This window comes from Anolis sagrei, chromosome 6, assembly GCF_037176765.1.
Source record: "Anolis sagrei isolate rAnoSag1 chromosome 6, rAnoSag1.mat, whole genome shotgun sequence".
NCBI classification, from domain to species: Eukaryota; Metazoa; Chordata; class Lepidosauria; order Squamata; family Dactyloidae; genus Anolis; species Anolis sagrei.
This window is the reverse complement of record NC_090026.1, coordinates 19,202,817-19,229,917: the sequence shown is the minus strand read 5'-3', so window position 1 is coordinate 19,229,917 and position 27,101 is coordinate 19,202,817. Positions and strand designations below refer to the sequence as shown.

At 42.9% G+C, this 27,101-nt stretch overlaps 1 protein-coding gene across 4 annotated transcripts in view; it reads left to right on the top strand.

Annotated features, from left to right (window-relative positions):
- Positions 1-27,101, top strand: part of GRIN2D (glutamate ionotropic receptor NMDA type subunit 2D) — a 68,251-nt gene that overhangs the window by 22,428 nt on the left and 18,722 nt on the right. For all 4 annotated transcript variants that reach the window (XM_060780390.2, XM_060780391.2, XM_060780393.2 and 1 more), the window contains 9 exons: positions 6,472-6,893; positions 8,107-8,699; positions 9,948-10,062; positions 11,262-11,458; positions 11,881-12,034; positions 13,115-13,268; positions 14,614-14,739; positions 14,918-15,147; positions 22,322-22,482. In XM_060780390.2, the coding sequence (XP_060636373.2) occupies positions 6,495-6,893; positions 8,107-8,699; positions 9,948-10,062; positions 11,262-11,458; positions 11,881-12,034; positions 13,115-13,268; positions 14,614-14,739; positions 14,918-15,147; positions 22,322-22,482 (2,129 nt within the window). In that variant the 5' untranslated portion in view covers positions 6,472-6,494. The remainder of the gene's footprint in view (positions 1-6,471; positions 6,894-8,106; positions 8,700-9,947; positions 10,063-11,261; positions 11,459-11,880; positions 12,035-13,114; positions 13,269-14,613; positions 14,740-14,917; positions 15,148-22,321; positions 22,483-27,101) is intronic.

The following is a 27,101-nucleotide window of genomic DNA, read 5'->3' as shown; positions in this document are numbered from 1 at the left end:
CACTCTTCAAAAAAGGCAAAAGAAGAGCAGACTTTTCTGGCCCCTTATTCACCTAGAAAGCCACCTTCTTATTTCTAATTCAACATTTCCCAACCTGGGGGGGTCGTGAGGAGGTGTCAGAGGGGTCGCCAAAGATCATAAAAAATACAGTATTTTCTGTTGGTCATGGGGGTTCTGTGTGGAAAATTTGGCCCAATTCTATCGTTGATGGGGTTCAGAATGCTCTTTGGTTGTAAGTTAACTATAAATCTCAGCAACTACAACTCCCAAATGTTAAAGTTTATTTTCCCCAAACTCCATCAGTGTTCACATTTGGGCATATTGAGGATTCATGCCAAGTTTGGTCCATATCCATCATTATCCGAGTCTACAGTGTTCTCTGGATGTAGGTGAACTACAACTCCAAAACTCAAGGTCAATGCCCACCAAAACCTTCCAGTATTTTCTGTTGGTCATGGGAGTTCTGTGTGCCAAATTTGGTTCAATTCCATCGTTGGTGGAGTTCAGAATGTTCTTTGATTGAGGGTGAAGTATAAATCCCAGCAATTACAACTCCCAAATGACAAAATCAACCCCCACTGCACCCCACCAGTATTCAAATTTGGGTGTATCGGGTATTTGTGCCAAATTTGGTCCAGTGACTGAAAATACATCCTGCATATCAGATATTTACATTACAATTCATAACAGTCGCAAAATTACATTTACAAAGTAGCAACAGAAATAATTTTATGGTTGAGGGTCACCACGATATGAGGAACTGTATTAAGGAGTCGCGGCTTTAGCGGGGTTGAGAACCACTGTTCTAATGGGTAAGAGAATGAAAGTCTTTTTTTTACATTTCAGCCCAACAAATAACTTGTTTGTTTGTTTGGGAAACATAAGCCATTTGCTCTGTTTGTCTTTAAAAGTTCAGCTCAACTCATATTTTACTTTCATAGTCATTTCAACAAAGTGTATTTACTTGTATATGTTTTCAGCTTAGCCTAGTTAGCAGGCTCCTTCATAAAATGTCTGAAGAAACATTTGGGGAGAAAGCAAAAGAGAGAGCTTGATTTATGTTCTTCTCTCAATGTTGCTCCATAATTAAAGTGATACCAGAATCATCAAACAGCAAAAGGTGTACACAATGCCTTCTCCATATACATAGACCATAATTCAAGTGCTTTATTTCACCACAATTAATACTTGTGCTTGAATTCATACATGAAATATGCACTTTTTCCTTCATGGGATTGATGTGCATTTCAGAGAAAATGCAATTTGTATTGTTTTTATCATAGGAACCTCCTTGAGAGGATTTTCTGTCTTAAATGGCAGCCTAGAATTATTTAAAAGGAGCAGATGACTTACAAAGGGGCCCTCGGGGCTGGGTCTTCCCAGTCTCTAAAATGGGCCTGCTAATGACTGACTTTGGAGGGTTGTTTTGAGGCAGAACAAGTGAGTTAAAACGTGTTGTCTCAATGATACAAGTTTAAATAGTAACAGGAGATGGAACTCAAGTCAAACCTTGAGGGAGTGGAGATTCTAATTCAATATACTCTTCCAAAATGAGGCTTATTGGTAGGGTGGGTGGTTTTGTCACTTTGCCCAGTGCTGTATCAGATCAACAAAATAAGCAGCAGCCTTAAGGTTATTGACATCTCAAAATAAGCATTAATAGGCAGCTTTGATGTTGAAAGACCAAGTAAAGTGGTGTAATGAGCGCTACAAACTCTCATTAAATTAACATAGTCAAAACAAGACTCTGTCTTTGTAATGTCGTTGCCCCACGAGGTTTGCTCTTTTTAGGAAAAGCCCTGCAAAGGTGTGTACGGCCTGGAATGGCTCATTCTAAGTAGATGGTTGGCAAACAAAGCACTTCATCACACTAGAGAAAAAAACCATTTAAAATCTGGTTTCTGCCTCCTGCAGAATTCTTGGGTTTGTTGTTTAGTGAGGCTGTTAAAGGTTCCTCCCTGAACTACAAAACCCCAGAATTCTGCAGTGGATTTTAAGTGGATTGTTTTCTCTAGTGTGATGAGTCCCAGGGCAAATGCTAAGAACAGCAGAGGTGGAATGAAAAATCCTACCTTTGCCTTGTGATTGCAGAGATACAGTGTTTGTAGCCCAGAATCAGGAGGATACTTAGTCTTTTGGGGACATCTAGTTCTTTCCATCAAGCAGGATGGGCAATTTTCCCATTTTTTCAAATCTGACTGTACTATTTCTTCCTATTACCATATGATTTTGTTTAAAAAATCTGTTTTAAATGCTTTATAAACTGGGTGAACATTTGGCAAGCACATTTGCTCAATATATGCTATTTTCTCCACTGTATGCACTTCTGTACACAATTTCCCTCCAGCATACACACTTTCAGACTTCCTTTCTATTGGAGAAGTAAGAAAACAAGAGGCCGCAGTGACGTAGCGAGTTAAACCGCTAAGCTACAGAACTTGCTGACCAGAAGGTCGGCGGTTTAAATCCATGGGACAGCGTGAGCTCCTGTTGTTAATCCCAGCTTCTGCCAACCTAGCAGTTCAAAAACATTCAAATATAAATAGATCAATAGGTACTGCTTCAGTGGGAAGGTAACAGTGTTCCATGCAGTCATGCTAGACCTTGGAGGACTCTATGGACAATGCTGGCTCTTCGGCTTAGAAATGGAGATAAGCACCACCCCCCAGAGTTGGAATTGACTAGACTTAATATCAAGGGAGGAGTCCCTGGTGGCGCAATGGGTTAAACCCTTGTGCCGGCAGGATTGCTGACTGAAAGGTCAGCAGTTCAAATCTGGGGAGTGGGGTGAGCTCCTGTCAGCTCCAGCTTCCCATGCAGGGACATGAGAGAAGCCTCCCACAGGATGGTAAAACATCCAGGTGTCCCCTGGGCAACATCCTTGCAGATGGCCAATTCTCTCACAGTTCCTCAAGTCGCTCCTGGCACACACATAAAATGTCAAAGGAAAACCTTTACCCTTAACTAAGAAAACTGAAGGATAGCAATATTCCTGTTCATGTGTATTTGTTGAGGAAGTGTAAAAGTTTGGCAGTTCATACTAAAATGCAAACACATGCATTTCTTTTTCATCATTAGTTTTTGTTTTCAATTTGCAAAAAGGACACCCAGTTGGGAGTATTACAGGAAAGGATCTGCATGCAAAAGATGCGTTAAGCCCCCACCTATCTCAATTGTTCACCAAAATGGTCTCTGCTCTATTTCCCATTCTTCCTATTTTGTCACATGGACATTTACAAACTTATAACTACTGAAATTCTGTATGATTTCCTAGAATGCTTTGAAATATGGACAGGATATAGAGTACTCCACTGTCCACTTTAGACATAGTGTATAACGTTGGAGCGTAACATATTTCATGTTGTTGTCTTAAAATATACTACTTGGTTCATTTACCTTCTCTTCTGCTCTTCACTTCCACTTATTTCTTCACGTATGTCATGAATAATTGTCCATTAGGATCAGTATAATAGCTGAATCATAAACATCTCATTCAACAGTTTTCCACAGAGATCTACTGGAACATTTTAGTCTGAGTGTAATGTTGCAGTAGAGCCAAGCAACCCAATCAGCAGGATCCTATCTCGTAACTCTGGACTAGATGTACCACCTTAGTCTTGAGTCGGATGGATGAACTGCATAGTTGAATGTGCTCTGTCCTCCATGCTCTGAACGTAAGCAACATGCAACTAGTAAGAACAGGCTAGATCCCTTATCTTTGGCATACTAATTTTTGATACTCTGTGAGCATTCGAAATGTAACCCCATCCTTAAAATCTGCAGTACAGCAATTCAGAACTCAACAACAACTGCACCACATCATTCTTCTAAAGATGTAGTTCTGCTACTGTTCAGCATCTTCAACAGTTTTTTTTCCACCTTTGCATCTGAGTCACATCTACAATACCACCAGGCAACAGCTGATAGAGAAATCTCCCTGAGGCCCTTCTACCTTGCCATATAAAATCCAGATTATCTACTTTGAACTGGTTTATATGGCAATGTAGACTCATATAATCCAGTTCAAAGAAAATAATGTGGATTATCTACTTTGATAATCTGGATTATATGACAATGCAGAAGTGGTCTGAGAGGTGGAAACCCTTGTGCTACCCCAACTCAGAAGTGACCCAGAATAATCCTTATGGTTTGCTTCCTTTAGTAATTTGGAACTCTCTTATTTTATGCTGCCATCCTGAACCACTGGGTTAATTCTTGGGGGTGGGGTGGGGAGATAATGTAGATATCTGTTTTGCCATCTAGCAGTGTGACCTTGATGACAAGCAGTGGAATGGCTGCTAGTAGAGACATGCTGTGAAATAAGTGGAGAGGCCTGAGGCATAACCAGTCATGGAGAAATAGCACATTGAGGCCAAGCCACCACACATGAGCCTGCTAACCCCTACTGCTTTGTGGCAGAAAGGAAAAGCAGAGTTGCTCGCCCTGACAAATAAGCGTCTTGAAATCTGTTTAAAGGGGGGAATATGCATAGCTGAAATAATATTAACCTGGGCAGGCTATCATTAAACGGTTGGTTAGTCTGCAATATCTGCCACACATGATGCAATGAGAGAGAGAGAGAGAGAGAGAGAGAGAGAGAGAGAAAGGGGGGAGCAATGAGAGCAGAAATTCTAAACTGAGAATAGGGAAAACTGCATATCTAGGGCTGGCTGGTTTGGTGGCCACTGTTCCATTTGTTGACCTCTTCTGACTAGTTCCTGGCTCTTTGTGGTCATATAGAAGACAGGGTGAGCTCATGACATATGGCCATAGCAGCAGCCTACAGCCATGTGTCCTGCGGCAATAATGGTGCACCTGAAGCCCTCCAGATATCGAACTACAATACCCATCATCTCTTACCGCTGCCTACGCTGACTAGGGCTCTACTTCCAATATCTGCAAGGCTGTAGTTTTGCAAATTTCTCTTCTAGTGTTTGGGTAATGTGAGACATGTTTTGTACTGTTTTGCTTTATTTCCTTGATAAAAGAGTCTTCCCCTGTTCAAAAGCTACTGGGAAGAGCCATTTTTTTGGCCAAATCATACCGAGTTCTCCCAGGGTTAAAGCATCTTCCCAGCTTTAGGGATTGAAAAGAATGGAGAGCATTAACTAATTAATGAATAACAAGATTAAAAACAAGGGGCTTCTGGGATAATTTGCATTCCTCTGCCTAAATTCATGAATGACAAAGAGCTGTGCCTTTGCCAAGCTGGAAGAGGAGGATATGGCTGCCTTCCCTGCTCCTTTCATCACACTTCAAACTGTTCTCTTCCTCCTCTTCAGGGCCCCAATGTCACTCCTTTAGAGTTACAGGAGAACAGCTGACAAGGATGTGTTTTTGTTATTACAATATCTCTGGCTTGGGAAGGATGAGAAGAAGGAGTACAGGGTGAGGAGAAAGGAGTAGAAATCTGAAGAGAGTGGCACATTTATGAAGAGGAATATATGAGGCCACGAGTTGAAGGCAGATGTGACAACCATTCCTATGTGGAAGAGTTAACCTTCCTGGCATGGCCTGAGTGTTTTGCTTGAGTTGCTTGACCCTTATTTACAGGTGGAGGTTTCACAGTTGGGACTGGGAAAATGCCTGCCTTCAGGCTAACCTCAACATACTTCAAGCAACGAATGAGAGGTTCTTGCTTAGGAAAGCACATATGATGGTATCTGCAGGACATAACATGCTTATATGCAATTGTTTTGTGGTCCTGCAAATACCTGAATGTTTTCTTTTCCAATCTAGCACCCTTTAGACATGTCTTTAGATGCGCTGCCCTCCACCTCCCATCGTCCAATGAGGTACGGTACAAAACATATTGCTACAGCTCCCTTGGGGAGAAAAGAATAGTGCAAATATCTTGCCACTGCTCCATAGAAATACTCCAAATGTGGTGCAGGATCGAGTTTGGAAATTAATGATTCAGGCACCAGATCCAGCTTCAGAGATGAGCTGTCTTCTCATTTCTTGTTGCTCCTGGGATCTTGAGAATCCTTCCCTAATGTGGTGCAGTGCAGACATGTGAGACTGTAACTCACAGCCATTGGCATGTCAGGATGGGAAAGATTATTCTTGAGGGATCAGATGTTGAAGAACAAGTAGGCGAGAAGAAGACTCTTTTACAGACCCAATGGGTTCTGTTTTCTCTACTTTCAAACAGTGAAATGATTGATTCTTGTAACACCAGTAGGGACTGCTTATAGGAAGGTGTGTGTGTGTGTTGGAACTGTATGGTGAGAGGAATGGGGAGCGAAAACTATATTTGCTCTCATATCTATTCTTATGGAGAAGCTCTTGGCCAAGCTCAAAACAAACCACAGCCAACCAGTCAAAGTGGTCCATCGGCAAATCTGGTTGTTAAGTCAACCTTTATCTAGCTGAGTGCCAAAAGCTACTGCCTGATGTCTTCCTTCAATATGTTCTCTCCTTCTCCTTCTTGCCTTTTTTGTTCTTTCCTCCTTCCCAAATCCCTTGTAGGGGAAACGTAGAGGCCCTGCGAGATGAGCCTGCCCCCGGGCACCCCCGCTGCTAGGATGCTCTTTGTTATGGCTCTGGCCTGTGCCAGCCCTTTCCTGGACCTGCGGCGACGAACCATCAACATTCCCATCATTTTCAGTGGCTCCACCTACACTCCGGAGAGTGCCCGGTTCTCGCCTGAGGACTTCCGCAACTTCTCCATGGAGGTCAACCCCATCCCAGTGGTTCTGAATGACACCAACCCTCGCAGCCTTATTGTGCGGCTTTGTGATGTCCTCTCTTCCCTGCACATTCATGGTGTTGTCTTTGAAGATGATACACGAACAGAGGCTGTGGCCCAGATCTTGGATTTCATCTCAGCACAGACCTCCGTTCCTATCATTGGCATCAATGGAGGATCAGCTATTGTTCTTACACCCAAGGTAAATAAGTTTCCTAGTTTCTGTGTCCATTCCAATATATATGCGCTTGCTTTTTTATGTACTGAAAAGAATATATTTAAAGCAGACTCTCAGTTAACTGGAACTGATAGGGATTGGTAGATGCCGAATAAATGTAGTTCCTGGCTGCTTGAGAGTTACTATTAAAAATAGGGCTAATACTATATTTCATACTATATCCTACCATAAACTCTTATTGACTTGATATGAAGATTGAAATACAATCATTAAAAGTAAGTTAAGTCAAGTTAAGACAAATGGAACTTAAATTTACATTTCTGCTAAAATTGTTTTACTTGATTTTTATTTAAAGTATTACTTTCATTTTTTACTGGTTGTTTGAGTTTTGATTAACCGAGAGACTGGTGTATTTCAAATTTTGCACCTAAACTAAATTCTTTAGCCTGAATATACAGTAGAGTCTCGCTTATCCAACCTTTGCTCATCCAACATTCTGTATTAGCCAATGCAGTCTGCCTCCTGCCCGGATCCACAGCTGTTTCAATACATTGCGATGTTTTGGTGCTAAATTTGTAAATACAGTAATTACTACATAACGTTATTGTGTATTGAACTGCTTTTTCTGTTGATTTGTTGTAAAACATGATGTTTTGGTGCTCAATTTGTAAAATCATAACATAATTTGACATTTATTTGGCTTTTCCTTAATCCCTCCTTATCCAACATTTTCACTTATCCAACATTCTGCCAGCCCGTTTATGTTGGATAAGCAAAACTACTGTATTGTGAAAATGTGTTGATTCAAGGAACTATGCGCTCTCTCTCTATATATATATACATACATACATATAACTGCAGAATTCACTCTTCTAAATGCAGTATTTAACTTGGTTCAGGATCTCTTTTCATGTACAGAATATACACAGCTCTAGATATATTGATTGGGATAGAGAATCAAAAGAATGCAATAGAGATGCCGCTAACATGTGGGAAGGGATTGCAAGGTCACTTTCACAAACATTAGCAGATTTGAATGGACAGTTTGGACAAAATAATTTTTATACATGAGCACTTTTGAGAGTTGTCCTGGGGAATGCAGTGTGGAAAACATTTTATGAGAATGGAAAATCAACCTTTTCTCCTCAACTACTATAAAAACATTGAGAAAGCTTTCCAATGCTTCGAATCTGGGTTGCTTTTCACCCTGATCTTTCTTACTCCCTCTTCAATCTAGGAAAAGGGATCGACCTTCCTTCAGTTGGGTTCCTCAACCAAACAACAGTTGCATGTGATGTTTGAAGTCCTAGAACAGTACGACTGGACAGCGTTTGCTGTCATTACAACACTATTTCCTGGCTATGAAGATTTTGTAGACTACATTGAGGTGCTGACTGACAGCAGTTTCATTGGTTGGGAGCGCCGCAGCACTGTGACCCTTAACCTCACTGATGACCCAGATGGGGCTCGCCTCAAACGTCAGCTCCGGGAAATAAATGCCCGCATCTGCCTTCTCTACTGCTCACGTGAAGAAGCAGAAAGCATCTTTCGTGCAGCTCGTGAAGTCAAACTTACAGGCCCAGGGTACATCTGGTTTATGGCAGGTGCCAACTTTGGTAGAACTGAATACATGCCAGAGGAGCTGCCTGAGGGTCTCTTCATGGTGCTTTCAGCAGGATGGAAAGATGATCTCTACCACAGAGTTCAAAATGGTGTGGCTATCATTGCCAAGGGGGCTGAGGCCCTCTTCCAAGTCTATGGCTCAGTACCAAAATTCAACAATGACTGCCGGGCACCCAACCTCACCCAGTTCAACGAGAACCTGCATAGGTCAGCAGGGGACGGGGGGCTGGGAAAAGGGCTTTGGGCTGGAAGGGCGGCAAAATCAAGAAAAAGGAAAGTGCTTCTATTTTGAAAAAAAGACAGTGGGTCTAAGTTATTCCCAAACCCTTATTTCCACTCCCTTTCAAATCATCTCTTCCTTTACATATTCCTTCCCTAAAGGATCTTTCCCTCTATGCAAAACAGCATGGGAAATATGGGTCTTTCATGTGCTAGGCAGCAACTTCTAGTATAGCTCATTTTACATTGCTTGATGTGCTTATTTATATTGTTTCTTGTGTTTTATTTTTACTTTTTATTGTTGTTGTATGTTGCTTATTTGCATTGCTGTATTGCCGGGCTTGGCCTCATGTAAGCCGCCCCGAGTCCCCTTGGGGAGATGGTGGCAGAGTATAAATAAAGTGGCGCAGAGGGTTAAATCACTGAGCTGCTGAGCTTGTTAACCAAAAGGTCGCAGGTTTGATTCCAGGGAGCGGCGTGAGCTTCCGCTGTCAGCCCTAGCTTCTGCCAACCTAGCAGTTCGAAAGCATGGATTTACTTGTGAGAACGAAATGAATGAAATCTTGTGACACTCCCAAGTTATTATGACACTCCCAAGTTATTATGATGTAAGCTTTCATAGATCACTACTGTTTCTGAATTGGCCTCTAGTCCACAAAGCACACATTATAATCAGTTGTCAGTCTTAAAAGTGCCACATGTTGTCAGTCACATAAACTCACATTAACTTCTTTTCTGTTTATCCATCTTGATTTTCATCTTCTCTCTCTCTCTCTCTCTCTCTCTCTATATATATATATATATATATATAGATATCATTCCCTCAACCAGTTGTACATCCTGACATAACAATTGCTATATCCCTGGTTCCTACCACATAAACATCTCATCTGTTTTATTCCTTTCTCCTTCATTCCCATTATTCAAAAGTTTCATACTTATTTACTGACCCTCCAGTCTTAGGACCCTTCCACACAGCTCTTTATCCCATAATATCAAGGTAGAAAATCCCACATTATCTGAGTGTGGACTCAGATAGCTCAGTTCAAAGCAAATATTGTGGGATTTTCTGCCTTGATATTCTGGGATATACATGGCTCACCAATTCCTTTACCTGAAATGCCAGGCATAGAAAAGAAAGGGAGAGGGAATGAGGCTGGGATAGCAGCATGTGGTGGATGGGCACAGGTTGACAATGGAAAGTTTCCATCTTGTTGTTTGTTTTGTTTTTTGCAGGTACTTCATGAATGTTACTTGGGGTGACAAGGATTTCTCCTTTAATGAAGAAGGATACCTCATCAATCCGTCCTTGGCTGTGATCTCCCTCAGCAAAGACCGTACCTGGGAGGTGGTGAGTTTGAGGGGTGTTTGGCATGATGGAGGGAAGGAGACTGGGACAGTGTTAACTGGTGGAATCACTATGGCAAGGAAGAGCTTTATAGGAAGGTACATTGTTGGCAAAATTGGGGAAAAAACTATTAACTTGGAAATTGGAGCAGTTTGAGGAAGTGTTCAACAGCCATAAGCACTTAAAGCTGAAACATCAGTGTCTCAATCCCCCGCTGTTGTCAGGTACAGCTATTCACATGCCAGCACTGCCTCAAAGTCAGGTACTCACACAATGCAGATGGCAGTGTGGAGCAGTTAAAACTGCAGATGCCCAACAGAAAGGAGCCAGAGAAGCCAATTTGCAAGGGAGAGCAACCGATTTGTGGTTTGCTAGTTAATCTGATAGGGAAGTGACTGCATCCTTGATTCAAGTCTTATCATTCAGTTACTGGACAATGAGCAAAGCCTGTTCACACAGTGTTGGATTTATACAAAACCTTAGTAGGCAAAGTTTTTACTGTTATTGTTGTGTGACTTCCAGCCATTTCTGATTTATGGTGACCCTAAGGCTATCACAGGAGTTTCTTGGCAAGATTAGTTGAGAGAAGTTTGATTTGGCATCCTCTGAGGCCGAGAGAATGTGTCTTGTCCAAGGTCACTCAGCGGGTTTCCATGACCGATTGGGGATTTGAGCCCTGGCTTCTGGAGCCGCATCCCAGCACACAAATCATTAAGTCATACTGCCTCAACAACTATAGCATAGGACACCTGATTATGAAGGGCCTTTAAATATAACAGAAAACAATTCCAGAATACACACAGGCATTGGGTAATGCTTTGGGGCTTCTTTCTTGACAGAGCTTAAAGTCTGAGTATATTAGCCGTCTGCCTATTTGAACTTTGTAAAAGACATACTGTTACCAGTATGTCCTTTGCAATATATCTTGTCTCTGTTGCAGTCAGGGTTGCCTTAAGTGTATGGCTGAAATAGAAAGGTAATGTGAAAGGTGGGAGTTATTTTTAGGTAGGAATACAAGGTTTAGTGTCAATCTGGAAAAAAGTGCAAGTTAGGTGTGAGAATCTTTCAGAACGGACAGGAATGTGTGTGTGTGTGAATGGCAGATTGTGTGTAAATCTGTGGTCGGTTTTGGTAGTGTTGGAATATTTGGGAGGGAAGGTTTGGGGTATATCTAACCTTTTCTCTGTGCCCCCGGGAGGCAGGTGGGAAGGTGGGAGCGTAGAATCCTCAGCATGTCACGGTTCAGGAAATTCCTACAGCCTGTGGATGACAACAAGCACCTCATGGTGGCAACACTTGAAGAAAGGCCCTTTGTCATTGTGGATGACATAGACCCTGCCACAAAGACCTGCATCCGGGACTCAGTGCCCTGCCGCCATCCTGTCAACCGCACCAACAGGTATGTCCATGATACTATCTGAGGGTCACCAAAGTTAGGGTAATTTTAAAATTTATGCTTATACTTAGGTCCTGTTCTTCCTTGAGAAAGTTCAGTGTGACTTCCCATCCAACCATTGACCAGATCCTTGCTTGCTTACTTTTTTATGCTCTTGTTCCACTTATATACTGCCTTTTCTCCAAAGAACTTGAAATTGTACACACAAATCTTACATGCAGTTCTCACTTGCCCCCATTGTATTGTCACAACATGAATGGCTGAAGGCCACTCAGTGAGCAATGTAAGTGACTGGGAACTTGAACCCAGGCCTCACTGATCCTCATCTGCCACTCTAATTGCAACCACACTAACTCTTGTTCAGCTTTCACAGCCTGCTAAGCCACTTGCTGAATTCCTTTCCTCCTTCCTTGTACTCTCCACAGTAATCACCTGGAAAAGAGATGCTGCAAAGGGTTTTGCATCGACATCCTGAAGCGCTTGGCAAAGACTCTGGGTTTCACCTATGATCTCTATCTTGTCACCAATGGCAAACATGGCAAAAAAGTCAATGGCATGTGGAACGGCATGATTGGAGAGGTAACGCCATTCCTCTTTTCTAGGAAATAGAATCTGAACTGACATACAAACACTTAACCCCATCCCACTCCCACTCTCCACATTCTAGTTTTTCCCCCAAAGAATTAAAGAATCCTGGAGGTTATTCCTTTTCACAGATGAGTGAAAATTGGAGACCTTTGACTGACAGAATTCACAAGATTTGCCATAGGCTGTCTTCAGTCTATATTTGAAGGAAAGAACTATTTAAACAATGTACTGAGAATGACTGTAGGACTGCAGGAATAATCCAAGGCCTTTTTAAGGAAAGAGTTGTGTTTCCAAACAGACACCCAGCCTAACTATTGGAAATAAATGCACACATACATTTTAGTCACTGAACCAAGGCCACAGATTAAGATTGGGAGCTACATTTCCTAAAGATACTTGTGTATGATCGCCATGTTTATTCTCACTTCCACATATTAATAATTTGAATGAGAAAATGAATGCCCAGTAGGAATTTCTTTTTAAATGCATTGAAATCATCTAGTTAGGGAAGTTTTCCCCATGGCTCTATATTTTAATTCTGTTTATTTCTCACCTTTCTCCCCAAATTGGAACTTGTGCTACCTCACAAAAAGATTAAAGTCAGGCACAAATACAAGCAGAAAAGCTATGAAATACAACCAAATTAAGAGGAATTTTAAAAATCAATTCAAAACTTTATATTTTTACGCCCACTAAAAGCCATTTCCTGAGCAAGCTAGTCATTTCTAAAACCCTGCATGATTGACAACCAAAGAATAATGGGGAGGAGAGCCAGCCTAGCCTTCCTTGGAAGTGAATTAAACAATTGAAGAGGAGCTGCCAGATTGGCCTCGTACCCTCTTAACCATGCCTGATTCCATTTCTTTTAGTATGCACACACTATGTGAAATTCATGGGATCATCTTAAATTTGTACCTAACTTGAAGGCATACACACATATGGAGTAAGGAGACAGAAGCTACTGCCCTGTCTCCATGTCTCAGGAGAGACTACTGCAAGGACTCTTCTGTAGAAAACCCAGGATTCCTAGCATTTAGTACCCACTTTGCTTCCCTTTCTTTCTCTCTGTAGGTATATTACAAGCGAGCTGACATGGCAATTGGATCCTTGACTATCAATGCAGAGAGAGCTGAAGTGATAGATTTCTCTGTGCCCTTTGTCGAGACGGGCATCAGCGTTATGGTGTCCCGTAGCAATGGAACTGTTTCACCATCTGCCTTTCTAGGTAAAATCCCAGTTCAAGGATGGGGAAAAGTAAGAAGCAGGGGAGAACATTAGTATGAGATAGGCAAGGAGCCTGTCGGATAATGTTATTCCAGAATTGGGTACATGAAGGAAGAGAATCCAGGAATCCTAAAATGTCCCTTCCTTTCACCTGTTGTTTTCAAAGTTTAACATAATTATGGAGGAAGCTCTTCTAAGATCTTTTACTATTGCTGAGGCTCTGTCTTGAGTGTTTTTAAATATTAATGTGATTGTAATATTTGTAACCCACTGTAGACATTGAAAAGTGAAAAGCAGAAAAATAGATCAGTCAGTTAAAAAAAGGTATTTCAAATAAAATTAAACTTGAAACAAACAGAGAAAACTGTCGCTGTAGAGATGCCAATTTGTCCATTTGTGGCATCATGGGATGGACACATCTTAATCATGTCAGCCCAGGGCCCTTCCACACAGCCGTATATTCCAGAATATCAAGGCAGAAAATCCCACAACAATCTGCTTTGAACTGGGTTATCTGAATCTACACTCAGATAATGTAGAATTTTCTGCCTTGATATTCTGGGATATAGGGCTGTGTGGAAGGGCCCCCAGTTCAAGCAGCATTTAAAATTGTATGAGGTTAAGGGGGAAAGAAGGAGCCCCGGTGGCGCAGTGGGTTAAAGCACTGAGCTGCTGAGCTTGTTGATCGAAAGGTTCGATTCCAGGGAGCGGCGTGAGCTTCCGCTGTCAGCCCTAGCTTCTGCCAACCTAGCAGTTCGAAAACATGCAAATGTGAGTAGATCAATAGGTACCGCTCCGGCGGAAAGGTAACGGCGCTCCATGCAGTCATGCCAGCCACATGACCTTGGAGGTGTCTACGGACAACGCTGGCTCTTCGGCTTAGAAATGGAGATGAGCACCAACCCCCAGAGTCAGACATGACTGGACTTAATGTCAGGGGACTACCTTTACCTTTACCTTAAGGGGGAAAGAAACTGCTTTTTCCCTGAAGGAGCACTCTTTGGTCTACAGCCTGGGAAAATGCAGTTTGGCTTCACTCAGAATGATGAAGGGAATTGTATTTGTGTAAATAAGTCCTCAGAATATTCTGTTCCTTCACAAATCCCTAACTCCCTTCTGTCTTGAAATTAGTGTGATTCCCACAGCTAGTTTGAGGAACCATTTAGTTCCAGTTTAAAGTGACTTTGGACTCACGGTGCTGATGCAGCTTTACATTTTCTTAAAATGTTATTATTGTTTTAAAGAGCCCCTCACTATCAAAGGTTCAGACTCCTCCTTTTCACCCATCAGGGCCCGGTCTGTCTTGTGCATCCCATCACCAGTACCCCTGTTTTTTCTTCCCACAGAACCCTACAGCCCTGCTGTCTGGGTGATGATGTTTGTCATGTGCCTGACTGTTGTTGCAGTGACCGTCTTCATCTTTGAATATTTCAGCCCAGTAGGTTACAACCGCAGCCTCAGCGCCAGTAAACGTAAGTGCACCAAAGCTTTCAGAAAATGGACACTGGTTAGGGTGGGGGGTGCTCTCCAAAGAAAAGGAATCAGCAGTTCAGGTAGCCTGGTACATTAACATTTCCAAAGGGAATGTCAGCTTTTTGTTTATATTTCGCCCCCTTCCCTGGCCCACTTCTCCTCCATCTTCTTCACTAGGCACTGGAGGCTCCAAGTTCACCATTGGGAAGTCAATCTGGTTGCTCTGGGCTTTGGTGTTTAACAACTCTGTGCCTGTTGAGAACCCCAAAGGCACCACCAGCAAGATCATGGTGCTGATCTGGGCCTTCTTTGCTGTCATCTTCCTCGCCAGCTACACAGCCAACTTGGCCGCCTTTATGATCCAGGAGGAATACGTCGACACTGTGTCTGGGCTCAGTGACCAAAAGGTGAGGAGAAAGGAAGGATGCATCCGAAAAAATAGTAATTCAGGCCTCATTAGTTTCCCTTCTTTCTTCCAGTGATATATGCCAAGAGTTAAGAAATGCTCCCTTTTTTGGACAGCAGCTTGCAGAATTCTGGAAATAATTTGCAGTCCAAGAAAATATCTTGTCCAAGCTTTGCTCTATGCAATCAAACATACATATATATATATACACACACTTTCATCAATTCCCACTCGACAACTCTCATTATCTTTCTCTTCCATTTATTTCTTCGAAATCATTTTCTTTTCCTTCACTCCAAAAACTACCAATATGCAATGCATGAGTTTGCCCTCATACCAGATAAAACACACAACCTTTCACACACATTTTTTAAAAAATCTGCTTGTAGTTCCTTCTCAGCTGTCTAATTTATCGTTGCAATGCCATCTTTTACTATACAACTGATCATCTTACAAAGAACCCGCCTTTGATTGGGTACCTTAGGTTTTGCAAGGTTGATTTTAAATAGCTTCCAGAGAAGCTACCTGGTAGACTCAGCAGTGGCCTTAAAATGCCCATGCTGCTGTGCAGGGAATGTCAGTGAAGGGGAAACTGTTCAAGGATCAGACTGGCAGGCAGATGCATAGGGTTATAACTTCTCCCCCGAAGTGCAAGAACTGACATAGGAAAGTTTGGGAATCATAAGGAGGTCATAGTAAGTACATGCCTGGAATTCAGACTGGGCCCTTCTACCTAATATCAAACAAGGACATTTGTATTTCATTGTGCTTTATATTTCTAGCATGTGATCTACAGTTCTTCTTCTAGAAATAAAGGGAATGCCAACAAGGTAGATTGCCTGTCAGTGTTCCAAAAGAACTGCTCAGGATGATGCATTCATGCATATGTCATAGAGCAGGGGTCCACAAACTTTTTAAACAGAGGGCCAGGTCACAGTCCCTCAAACTGTTGGGAGGGCCGGGTTATATTTTTTTAAAAAAACATGAATGATATGCATGCTGCACATATCTTATCTGTAGTGTAAAAAACACTTAAAAACAATACAAATTAAAATGAGGAACAATGTTAACAGATATAAACTTATTTGTATTCCAATGGGAAGTGTGGGCCTGCTTTTGGCTGATGAGATAGGATTGTTGTTATGTGCTTTCAAGTTGTTTCAGAGTTAGGTTGACCCCGAGCGAGGGCCGGGTAAATGACCTTGGAGGGCCTCATCTGGCCCCCGGGCCTTAGTTTGAGGAGCCCTGTCATAGAGCATAGCATTTAACACTAGCACTATGTAATTTTTAAACTTATCAACTATTATACCTCATTACACCTTCCTGTCTCACCAGTTTATGGGCCTTTCTGCACAAACATATAACCCAGAATATCAAGGCAGAAAATCTCACAATATCTGCTTTGAACTGAGTTATCTGTGTCCACACTGCCATATACCAGTTCAGAGCAGATAATGTGGGGTTTTATTCATCTGTGTGGAAGGTGCCTAAGATTCTTGGTTTCCAGCTTTAGATTTCTTTTGTGAGTGACTCTCCTCAAGTGGTCTGCAAGCACACAGATATGTATAGGACTGAGGGCAAATGACTTAACCCTCTCTTCTTTAACTCAACACCCCCAGAAGTTCCCAATGGTTATGTTAGTTGGGAGCGATGGAAGCTATGGTTCAACACTGGAGCCCTCAGTAGCGCAATGGGTTAAACCCTTGTGCCGGCAGGACTGAAGACCGTCAGGTTGCAGGTTTGAATCCGGGGAAAGCATGGATGAGCTCCCTCTGTTAGCTCCAGCTCCCCATGCAGGGACATGAGAGAAGCTTCCCACAAAGATGGCAAAACATCAAAACATCCGGCCATCCCCTGGGCAAGGTTCTTGCAGATGGCCAATTCTCTCACACCAGAAGCGACTTGCAGTTTCTCAAGTTGCTCCAGACATGAAAAACAAAAACCAGGAACTACAAGAAAGGAGATTCCACCTGAACATGAGGAAGAACTTCCTGACTGTGAGAGCTGTTCAGCAGTGGAATCTCTGTCCCAGAGTGTGGTGGAGGCTCCTTCGTTTAAGCATACGCTGGATGGCCATCAGTTGGGGATGCTTTGAATGTGATTTTCCTGCTTCTTGGCAGGGGGTTGGACTGGATGGCCCACAAAGTCTCTTCCAACTCTATGATTCTATGAACAGACCTGAAGAGGCTCCCAGGTGAAAGAAAGTTAACCCAAACTCCCAGGATCAAATATTGCATTTCCATACAGCATTTCAATGGGACGTCTTGCTGGTGCCCAGCATGCATCGTGTGTATTTATAAACCAGGACGTGTCTGATTATCCCCTGGTAATTAGCCCCTGACGAATAACCACAGCTGTGGGGAAGGAGGGGGCCACACAAACCGGACCAGCTGTGGCAAAGCGGCCCGGCTCCAACTGAATCCCTTTCGTTAAAAGCTAACGAGCTGGGATGTAATTAATGGACGTAATTAACGTCCAACATGAAACACAATTGTAGATAAATATTAAACGGCTCAGATTAACAAACATGCACCGAGTAGGGAGCAATTTGAGGGAAGTGGCAAAGGAAGAAAGTCTAGGCAGGGTTCGCAGAGGAGGAAAAGAGTATACATTAAGGCTGTAATATACCAGACAGGAAGCTGTGCCTGAATAATACCAGAGGAATGGCTGGAATTACTCGTGTAACATGGCTGGACAGCCTTTGGTCTGCAACAGTTTCATGCAAACTATTTCTTACAGCTTCTGCAGAGTCCATTTGGACCTCTGAAGGACAATTGGTCCTTATCAGCAGATTACTAAGCAAGGAAGGAATCAGAAAGATGGAAAACAGAGTCTATCTCCTCACCTCCCTTGAAAATATGTGGCCATGGAAATCCTCCATGTATCTCACAAAGCAGACACTAGTTGACAAATGTTTATTGCACTATAAATAAATTAGACTTCCAGCTGCCACAGGAGGTTTTTCCTTAAGTGCTATAAACTTTTATTGCCTTGTACCTCTTCCCCCATCCCCATACTCATTTTCACCTTGCGCCATTCACCTCTTTTCCATTTACTTTCCCCCTATTCTTTTGTCATACACATTCCAGATACTTTGTAGAGATCTTCCATTTTCTGGGTTGCTGTGAGATTTCCAGGCTGTATGGCCATGTTCCAGAAGCATTTTCTCCTGACCTTAAGACCACATCTATGGTAGGCATCCTCAGAGCTTGTGAGGTCTGTTGGAAACTAAGCAAGAGAGGTTTATATATATATGTGGAACCAATCAGGGCCAGTTAACACCTTCCAACAAAGGATCCCCTGGCAGCAACCACCCAGGCTTTGAAACTACAAAGCCATTAAATGCTAATCAATATGGCCAATGTAAGCCCTGGTGATGCAGTGGGTTAAACCCTTGTGCCAGCAGGACTGCTGACCGACAGGACAGCTGTTCAAATCGGGGAGTGAGGTGAGCTCCCATCTCAGCTCTAGTTTCCCATGCAGGGACATGAAATAAGCCTCCCACAGGATGGTAAAGCATCAAACATCCAGCCATCCCTGGGCAATGTCCTTGCAGACGGCCAATTCTCTCACACCAGAAGGAACTTGCAGTTTCTCAAGTCACTCCTGACACAAAAGAAATTTGGCCAATTGCAACATTCTCACTTGCCTCAAGGAGACAAAAGTTCTTTCTCCCACCCTGGACATTCCACAAATATATATAAACATCACTTGCCTAGTTTCCAGCAGACCTCACAAGCTCTGAGGATGCCTGCCACAGATGTGGACAAAATGTCAGGAGAGAATGCTTCTGGAACATGGCTATACAGCCCGAAAAACTCACAGCAACCCAATGATTCTGGCCATGAAAGCCTTCGACAACACATCTCCCATTTTCTCCTTTCACTTTCTCCAAATATTTTTGTCTAATAATTTCTAGGCCTTTAGATCTCTAGCAGCCTCCTTCCATCATCTCCATTTACAGGAAATCCATTACTCCCCCTCTTCACACTTCCCTTCTCATTGCTGCTGATAATCTGGGAGCTTTTTTGGACATAATTTGGGATGCTTTTCATTTTGCTGCTTCTTTGCTTCTCCTGGTTGCCTTATCAGAGGGCCCAGTTGCCCCAGGAATATCAAGGAGGGACTGAATTGTCTCGGAGAGCTTTTGTACAGAGCCGGTTTTATGAACATGCCAAAAATGTTTTTCTCTATCCACCAGGCTTTTGAAGCCATCTCTTCTAATAGAACAAACAGGCTGTCTCTGCCCTTCATACTTCTAAATGTATCCCAGTCTATTTCAGTATTGCTGATCGCTCTCTTAGTGCACCTCCATGTCAACAATCGTGTCTGCCAACTGCTGAATCCACCGATATCCAGAATTATCTTTTCATTGTGTTTGCGTATTTATGAATCCATTCTTGGCCTTTCCCATTCAGTGACAACACCCCCCCCCCCCCCCACACACACACACACCACCACCACCAATTTATTGTTTGTCCTCACCTTTAATGTTTCTTGGTTAGGGACATTTCCAGATCTTCTCTGTCAAAGGTGGTTTGGAGAAATGCATCTGTGTCTCTTCAGCCTTTGTTTGGTAGCCTATATCAGGCCAAGCTACACAAAGTCTTTTTTTAAAGCTTAAAAATAGTTGTCTTGGTGGATTTTGAGGTCATGACAGCAGAACAGTTTTAAACAAAATCTCTTCTCTTGGCCACTTCCCCTATTAATATAACCTTCCCATCCCAGGCTGGTACCTGTCTCCTCTCCCTCACCCTGATCTGATCTCAGTCAGCAAAAGAGCATGGGGTGGAGCAGGGGAGTCAGAACACTTGGCGCTTTTACATTTTAAAAAAGATATGGTGGAATCTAGTCTCAGATTGTCTTTTTACCTCTCGCCTTTTCTCTGTTTCCATATGATTTTGCTGTCTCTTCTTGCATATGAAAAGCATATTTGCTTCCTATAAGCGAGTGGTTCTCAACCTTCTTAATGCCGCGACCCCTTAATACAGTTCTTCATGTTGTTGTGACCCTCAATCATAAAATCATTTTCATTGCTACTTTATAACTGTAATGTTGCTACTGTTATGAATCGTCATGTAAATATCTGATATGCAGGATGTATTTTCATTCACTGGACCGAATTTGGCACAAATACCTGATACACCCAAATTTGAATACTGCTGGGGTTGGAGGGGGGTGTGTGTGTCTGATTTTGACATTTCGGAGTTGTAGTTGCTGGAATTTATAGTTCACTTACAATCAAAGAGCATTCGGAACTCTACCAACAATGGAATTGAACCAAACTTGGCACACAGAACTACCATGACCAAGAGGGTTTGGTGGGCATTGACCTTGAGTTTTGGAGTTGTAGTTCACCTACATCCAGAGAGCACTGTGGACTCAAAACAATGATGGATCTGGACCAAACTTGACACGAATACTCAATATGCCCAAATGTGAACACTGGTGGAGTTTGGAGAAAATAGATCTTGACATTTGGTACTTTTAGTTGACGGGGTTTATAGTTCACCTACAATCAAAGAGCATTCTGAACCCCACTAATGATAGAATTGGGCCAAACTTCCCACACAGAATCGCCATGCCGTGAAGGGACTCGCTGGCACGAGCCTCCCTCCAGTCTCACACGCGCTCCCTTACCCGGAACGCGCAACATGCTGCCATGCGCCGACAATGCCTGCTCTCCCCTCCCCGCTTGGAGTCTCAGAATCAGCCCTCCCCTTGGCTGAGAGGCCGGCCAGTAAGAGCGGAGGAGGGCTTTTGGTGGGAGGATTCACCGTCTATTTCCAAAAAGGAGGCAGAGAGATCTTCAGCCATCTCTGCCAAAAAAAATCCCAAAACCATTAGAAATATATGTTTTCTTATGGTCTTTGGCGACCCCTCTGAAACCCCCTCACAATCCCCCAGGGGTCCTGACCCCCAAGTTGAGAAACACTGCTATAAGCCCAAAGATCATCTACTTTTCCAGGCACTCGACTCTTAAATATAATGAACGATCACAACATGTGGAAATTAAATAATGAATTACTCATAAATGCATGATACTGACCTCAAAATGCTTTTGTTAAAAAAAAGGAAAAGCAGTTTGGAAGAGTACATTGTGGTGAAGTGGCAAAAGAGAAGACGGTGCCACCATGTCTATTGTACTTTCTCACATTTGCATTTTCCCCCTGTAGAATTCCAAAAGTATGTTTGCACTAGCATTGTAAATTCCCTCTCACTAAATTACTTTTCATTTAAAATATAAAAGTATTGGGACTCAGGGACATGCGCATAACATAGAGTTAGCTCGCAAAATATTACAAAATTCTTCCTGCTCTGTGGTAGCTCCAAATACCCCGATGGAAATGAGGAGTTAAATCCATGATTATGTGCATGAAAAAAATCCTTCTGCCTTGCCCTTCCCTAAAATTCTCCATCTTTCCAAGGAGAGGATAATATTTGGAAGTTAATGGGAGCCATGCACTTAGCTTCTTGAAAGATGGAATAAAAATTAAGTTAATTGTTTGCTTATTTTTTTATTTCGGGTACTTTTACCCCGCCCTTCTCAACCCCCAAGGGGGGACTCAGGGTGGCTTACAAAAAAGGCATGATTCGATGCCTATACAAATTACACATAATGTACAAAACACCATAGTTAAAACAATTATCACAATTAAAACAATCAAACATCAATATACAACACATCATACAAACACATTATTACCAACATATTATTTACCTGAACTTGGAGGAGTAATTTGTGGATTACCGCTCCCAGAATCCTATGCCTAACACAATTGGGGAATTTTTGGAATTATAGTCCAACAAATGAACCTTACCCGATGCTGATCTATCTGGCGATTCATCTCCAAGTATCTTCTTAGCTTTCCATCCACCCACACACTTTTCTGCCCATCTGTTTTGTTCATCTTTCTCTCACACATAGGGTGTTTCCCCACATGCAGAATCATAATGTTTGGGTAGGTAATTTTTGTACTAACCAAGGCTAGCCAAATTTCAGGCTTATTGCTCAGCCAATGGACCATGACGGCACAACAGGCCAAAATGATCTCCAGCAGCAGAGCTCACAGTTGCCACCATATTCCTGATTGTGCTCAATTTTGTTTCCTGGGAATGGGACAGCGGGAAAATCCAGTGCTCTGCATATAATTTGTCTTTCCCTCCCTTCACAGTTCCAGAGACCGCAGCATCACTATCCGCCTCTGAGATTTGGTACTGTTCCCAATGGGAGCACTGAGAAAAACATTCGGAATAACTATGGGGAGATGCATGAATATATGGGAAAGTATAACCAGCGCAGTGTGGAAGATGCACTCCACAACCTGCAGACAGGGTAAGTAGTAAAGAAGGGGAAATGAAGAAGGAGGAGGTCAGGGGTAGGACATGGGCAAGGTCCTTTCCTTTCAGTGTTTATCTTCACCTTTCATTCATAACTCTGTTTCCTGAGAAGATAGTCTGTGAGGGGCTAACCCAGGCATGGGCAAACTTCGCCCCTCCAAGTGTTTTGGACTTCTACTCCTACTGGCTGTTAGGAATTGTGGGAGTTGAAGTCCCAAAACACTTGGAGGGGCGAAGTTTGCCCATGACTGGGCTAACCTAAAATATTTTGCTTCTTGAGCTACAGCAGCAAATGGTCCCTATCCGACCCACCCACCGCAGTCAAAGTTCATAGTATCCTAGTGAGCCATGTTATTTTGGCACCTGAACTCTCCAACATGAAACACAATGGTAGTCTCACATTGTTCCTCCCTTCCTGGCGATGGACAAGATGCAATGGTATAATTAGGTATTCAGTGCCAGGGGAATTGGGCCATTCTTCCCATCTCCTTCCCAATGCAGATCTCTATGTTGCCCAAATCCTAGTTTCTCAGGCCTCTGTGGTTGTTTTTTATGGTGCATAGAGGAGGGGTTGCATAAAGAGGGAAGAGAAGTGGTAGGATCCAGAAAAAATAAATATACTACCATGAAAAATTCAATAATAAGGAATGTTCTGTTCTTTTGTGACATACTCTTGTGGTAGGCAGTTGTCTCACTCTGCCTAATGGCAGGTCTGGCTATGGCTTTGTGGAAGGTGCATAAAACAGCACTACAAAGATCCCAAGATTTTTTGCATACCATTCTTTTCCCTACATCCTATACTCCCTATATCGGTCCATGAGGCCTTATCTATTTGATGGAGAACTCATATGGTTGTGCTTGGGGTGCAATAGTAACTAAAAGATTTCTGTGCTTCCTCCTTCCTGCACCTGTGATAGTACATGAATGGCTCCAGTGAAAGCTCTGCAAAATGTTTCTGTGTGAGTGTCCTGAGTGGTTAAGTGTGTTGGAGGTAGCTGGTGACATGGAGAACTTTTCTGCTCACACCATACTGTTGACCATGTAAGAAGCATAGTGGCTAATCTATATATATAAATTTGTTAGGGGCATCCAACGAGGAAACAAAACTCAAAAACCCCCCAACGAAACTGTACCAAAATTGCCATGCCCATAATACAACCCACAAGGTACAAACATATCTACTCAAAATGAAAAACAACACAACAACACACTCACAAAACGGCAAAACAACAAAACTCAAAAAACCCCAATGAAACTTAACCAAAATTGCCATGCCCATAACACAACCCACAAGGTACAAACATATCTACTCAAAATGAAAAACAACACAACAACACACTCACAAAACGGCAAAACAACAAAACTCAAAACCCCCCCAACGAAACTGTACCAAAATCCCCGTGCCCATAACACAACCCACAAGGTACAAACATATCTACTCAAAATGAAAAACAACACAACAACACACTCACAAAACGGCAAAACAACAAAACTCAAAAAACCCCAATGAAACTTAACCAAAATTGCCATGCCCATAACACAACCCACAAGGTACAAACATATCTACTCAAAATGAAAAACAACACAACAACACACTCACAAAACGGCAAAACAACAAAACTCAAAAAACCCCAATGAAACTTAACCAAAATTGCCATGCCCATAACACAACCCACAAGGTACAAACATATCTACTCAAAATGAAAAACAACACAACAACACACTCACAAAACGGCAAAACAACAAAACTTAAAAAAACCCAACGAAACTTAACCAAAATTGCCATGCCCATAACACAACCCACAAGGTACAAACATATCTACTCAAAATGAAAAACAACACAACAACACACTCACAAAACGGCAAATCAACAAAATTCACAAACTCCCCAACGAAACTTAACCAAAATTCCCATGCCCATAACACAACCCATAAGGTACAAACATATCTACTCAAAATGAAAAACAACACAACAACACACTCACAAAACGGCAAAACAACTGAGCATGCGCATTGGTGCCCAGCCGCAAGTTCCCTGGCGCGCGCACACAGTTCCCTCTGCGGAAGCCATGCCCACTCCAAGCCCCGCCACGCCGCTTCCCGCACACACATACCCCCGCCGCACGCACACACACAACCCCACGCTCCATCACTCCCCCCGCCGCACACACACACGCAACCCCACGCTCCATCACTCCCCCACCGCCACACACACACGCGCAACCCCACTCCCCCCCGCTGCCGCACGCACACACGCAACCCCACGCTCCATCACTCCCCCCGCTGCCACACACACACACACAACCTCACGCTCCATCACTCGCCTGCCCCAATCTTACCTCCTTTTACTTCACGCCACCTCCAAACCCCACCGCACCCCTTCCCGCCCTGTCAAAATCCAGGAAAGACAGGAAGGAAGGAAAGAAGGAAGAAAGAGAAAGGGAGATAAAGAAAAGGGGGAAGGAAGGAAAGTTAGAGAAAGAAGGAAGAAGAAAAGGAAAGAAAAGGAAAGATGGAAGGAAAGAAAAGAGAGACAGCAGAAGAGAAAGAAAAAGGGGGAAGGAAGGAAAGAGGTAGAGAAGGAAGAAATGAGAGACAGAGGGAGGGAAAGAAAAAGGGGGAAGGAAGGAAGGAGAGAAGGAAAGAAAAAAGGGAATGAAAGAAGGAAAGAGGGAGTGAAGGAAGGGGGAAGATGTAGAGAAAGAGGGAGGGAAGGAAAGAAGGAAAGAGAAAAGGAAGAAAAGAGACCAGAAGAGAAAGAAAAAGGGGGAAGGAAGGAAGGAGAGAAGGAAAGAAAAAAGGGAATGAAGGAAGGAAAGAGGGAGTGAAGGAAGGGGGAAGATGTAGAGAAAGAGGGAGGGAAGGAAAGAAGGAAAGAGAGAAGGAAGGAAAGAGGCCAGAAGAGAAAGAAAAAGGGGGAAGGAAGGAGATAGAGAAGGAAGAAGAGAAGGAAAGATGGGAGGGAAGGAAGGAAGGAGGGAAAGAAGGAGAGAAAGAGGGAAGGTTGGTCACAGCAATGCGTGGTGGGTAAAGGTTGTTATTTCTATTATTATTATGATGCTATTATTCCTATGAGACCCTTTTAAGGGGAATGGGAGAGGTGTCAGGTCCCGGAGGCAATGCATTGCATTATTGTTATTGTTATGATGGTGGTGAAATAAAAGGAAATAAAAAGAGAAAGAAGGAAGCAAACAGGGAGGGAAGAAAGGCAAAGGAAGGAAGGGGGAGGGAATGAAGGAAAGAGAAAAGGATGAAACCAAGTAGTGAAAGAAGGAAAGAAAGAAAAAGGTAGAGAAGGAAGAAAGGAGAGAAAGGGGGAAGGAATAGGTAGGTACCTCTCTTTCATAATAGTCCAGATATCTACCTCAACTTTGATAAGTTTTACTATAGGCCACAGCAACGCGTGGCAGGGCACAGCTAGTTTTTACTAAATAAGTCTTAAAGGTAAAGGTAAAGGTAAAGGTTTCCCCTGACGTTAAGTCTAGTTGTGTCCAACTCTGCGGGGTGGTGCTCATCTCCATTTCTAAGCTGAAGAGCTGGCGTTGTCTATAGACACCTCCAAGGTCATGTGGCCAGCATGACTGCATGGAGCGCTGTTACCTTTCCGCCAAAGCGGTACCTATTGATCTACTCACATTTGCATGTTTTAAAACTGCTAGGTTGGCAGAAGCTGGGCCTAACAGTGGTAGCTCACCCTGCTCCCTGTATTCAAACTACCAACCTTTCGGTCAGCAAGTTCAGCAGCTCAGCGGTTTAACCCATTGCACCACCAGGGGACCCCAAATTAAGTCTTAGGCAATGTAATAATTGGCCAGTGAACCAACTATATTTTCAGGAACGGGCATAGGAAAAGTCACTTTGAAAGAGAAAAGAGCACTGCCTTCATTTTTACTAGATAATGGACCCATGTTTTGTACAACAGGCTTCCTCTCAGAAGAGGCACTCCAATTGCTTATGCCAAAGGGAATGCTTCTCCCATGATGGCACATACAATGTGGGTGTGTGTATATACATTGCTTTATTAAGCCTTTTTAATGAAACTAAAATGTTCGTAATGGATTTTATCTAACCAATTAATCAAAGAGGCCCAGCTTAAGACATTTGCTTGTCTGGGCGGGGGGGGGGGGGGGGGGGAGTAGTAAATGGTGCTTCCCAACCCACCCGAGTCCAGGTGCCTAGTATCCACAGCCAGGCATGTTATTTTGGCATAGGAGGCAGAAAATCTTTCAAGGGTTTCTTGAAAGCACGAACAATACAATAATAAGATTGTGAATAACTGACAAGTTGCTGCTCTTTTGTGACACCCCAAATCTACTGGTTGAGACAGCTGCCAATGACAGGGACATTCCTAATGAGATTGCAGCCCTCTGCTCATTTACAGAGGAGAGTCTCCTTCCAGGTAAATAGATCATGTTAAATTCTTCAGAGGCTGTGCATGGCTTCCATGCATAATTGGTGAACAAGTGTTTGCATAGCCCCGGTAGCTGCTGTATATGCCAGCAAGAATGCCCTCCTACTGTTTCCCATAACAGCACTCCTGTGAACATCTATGGATGCCTACTGGCTCATTTCATAAATAAACCAACCAGACAAGTCCACAGTGAGGCATGCTAT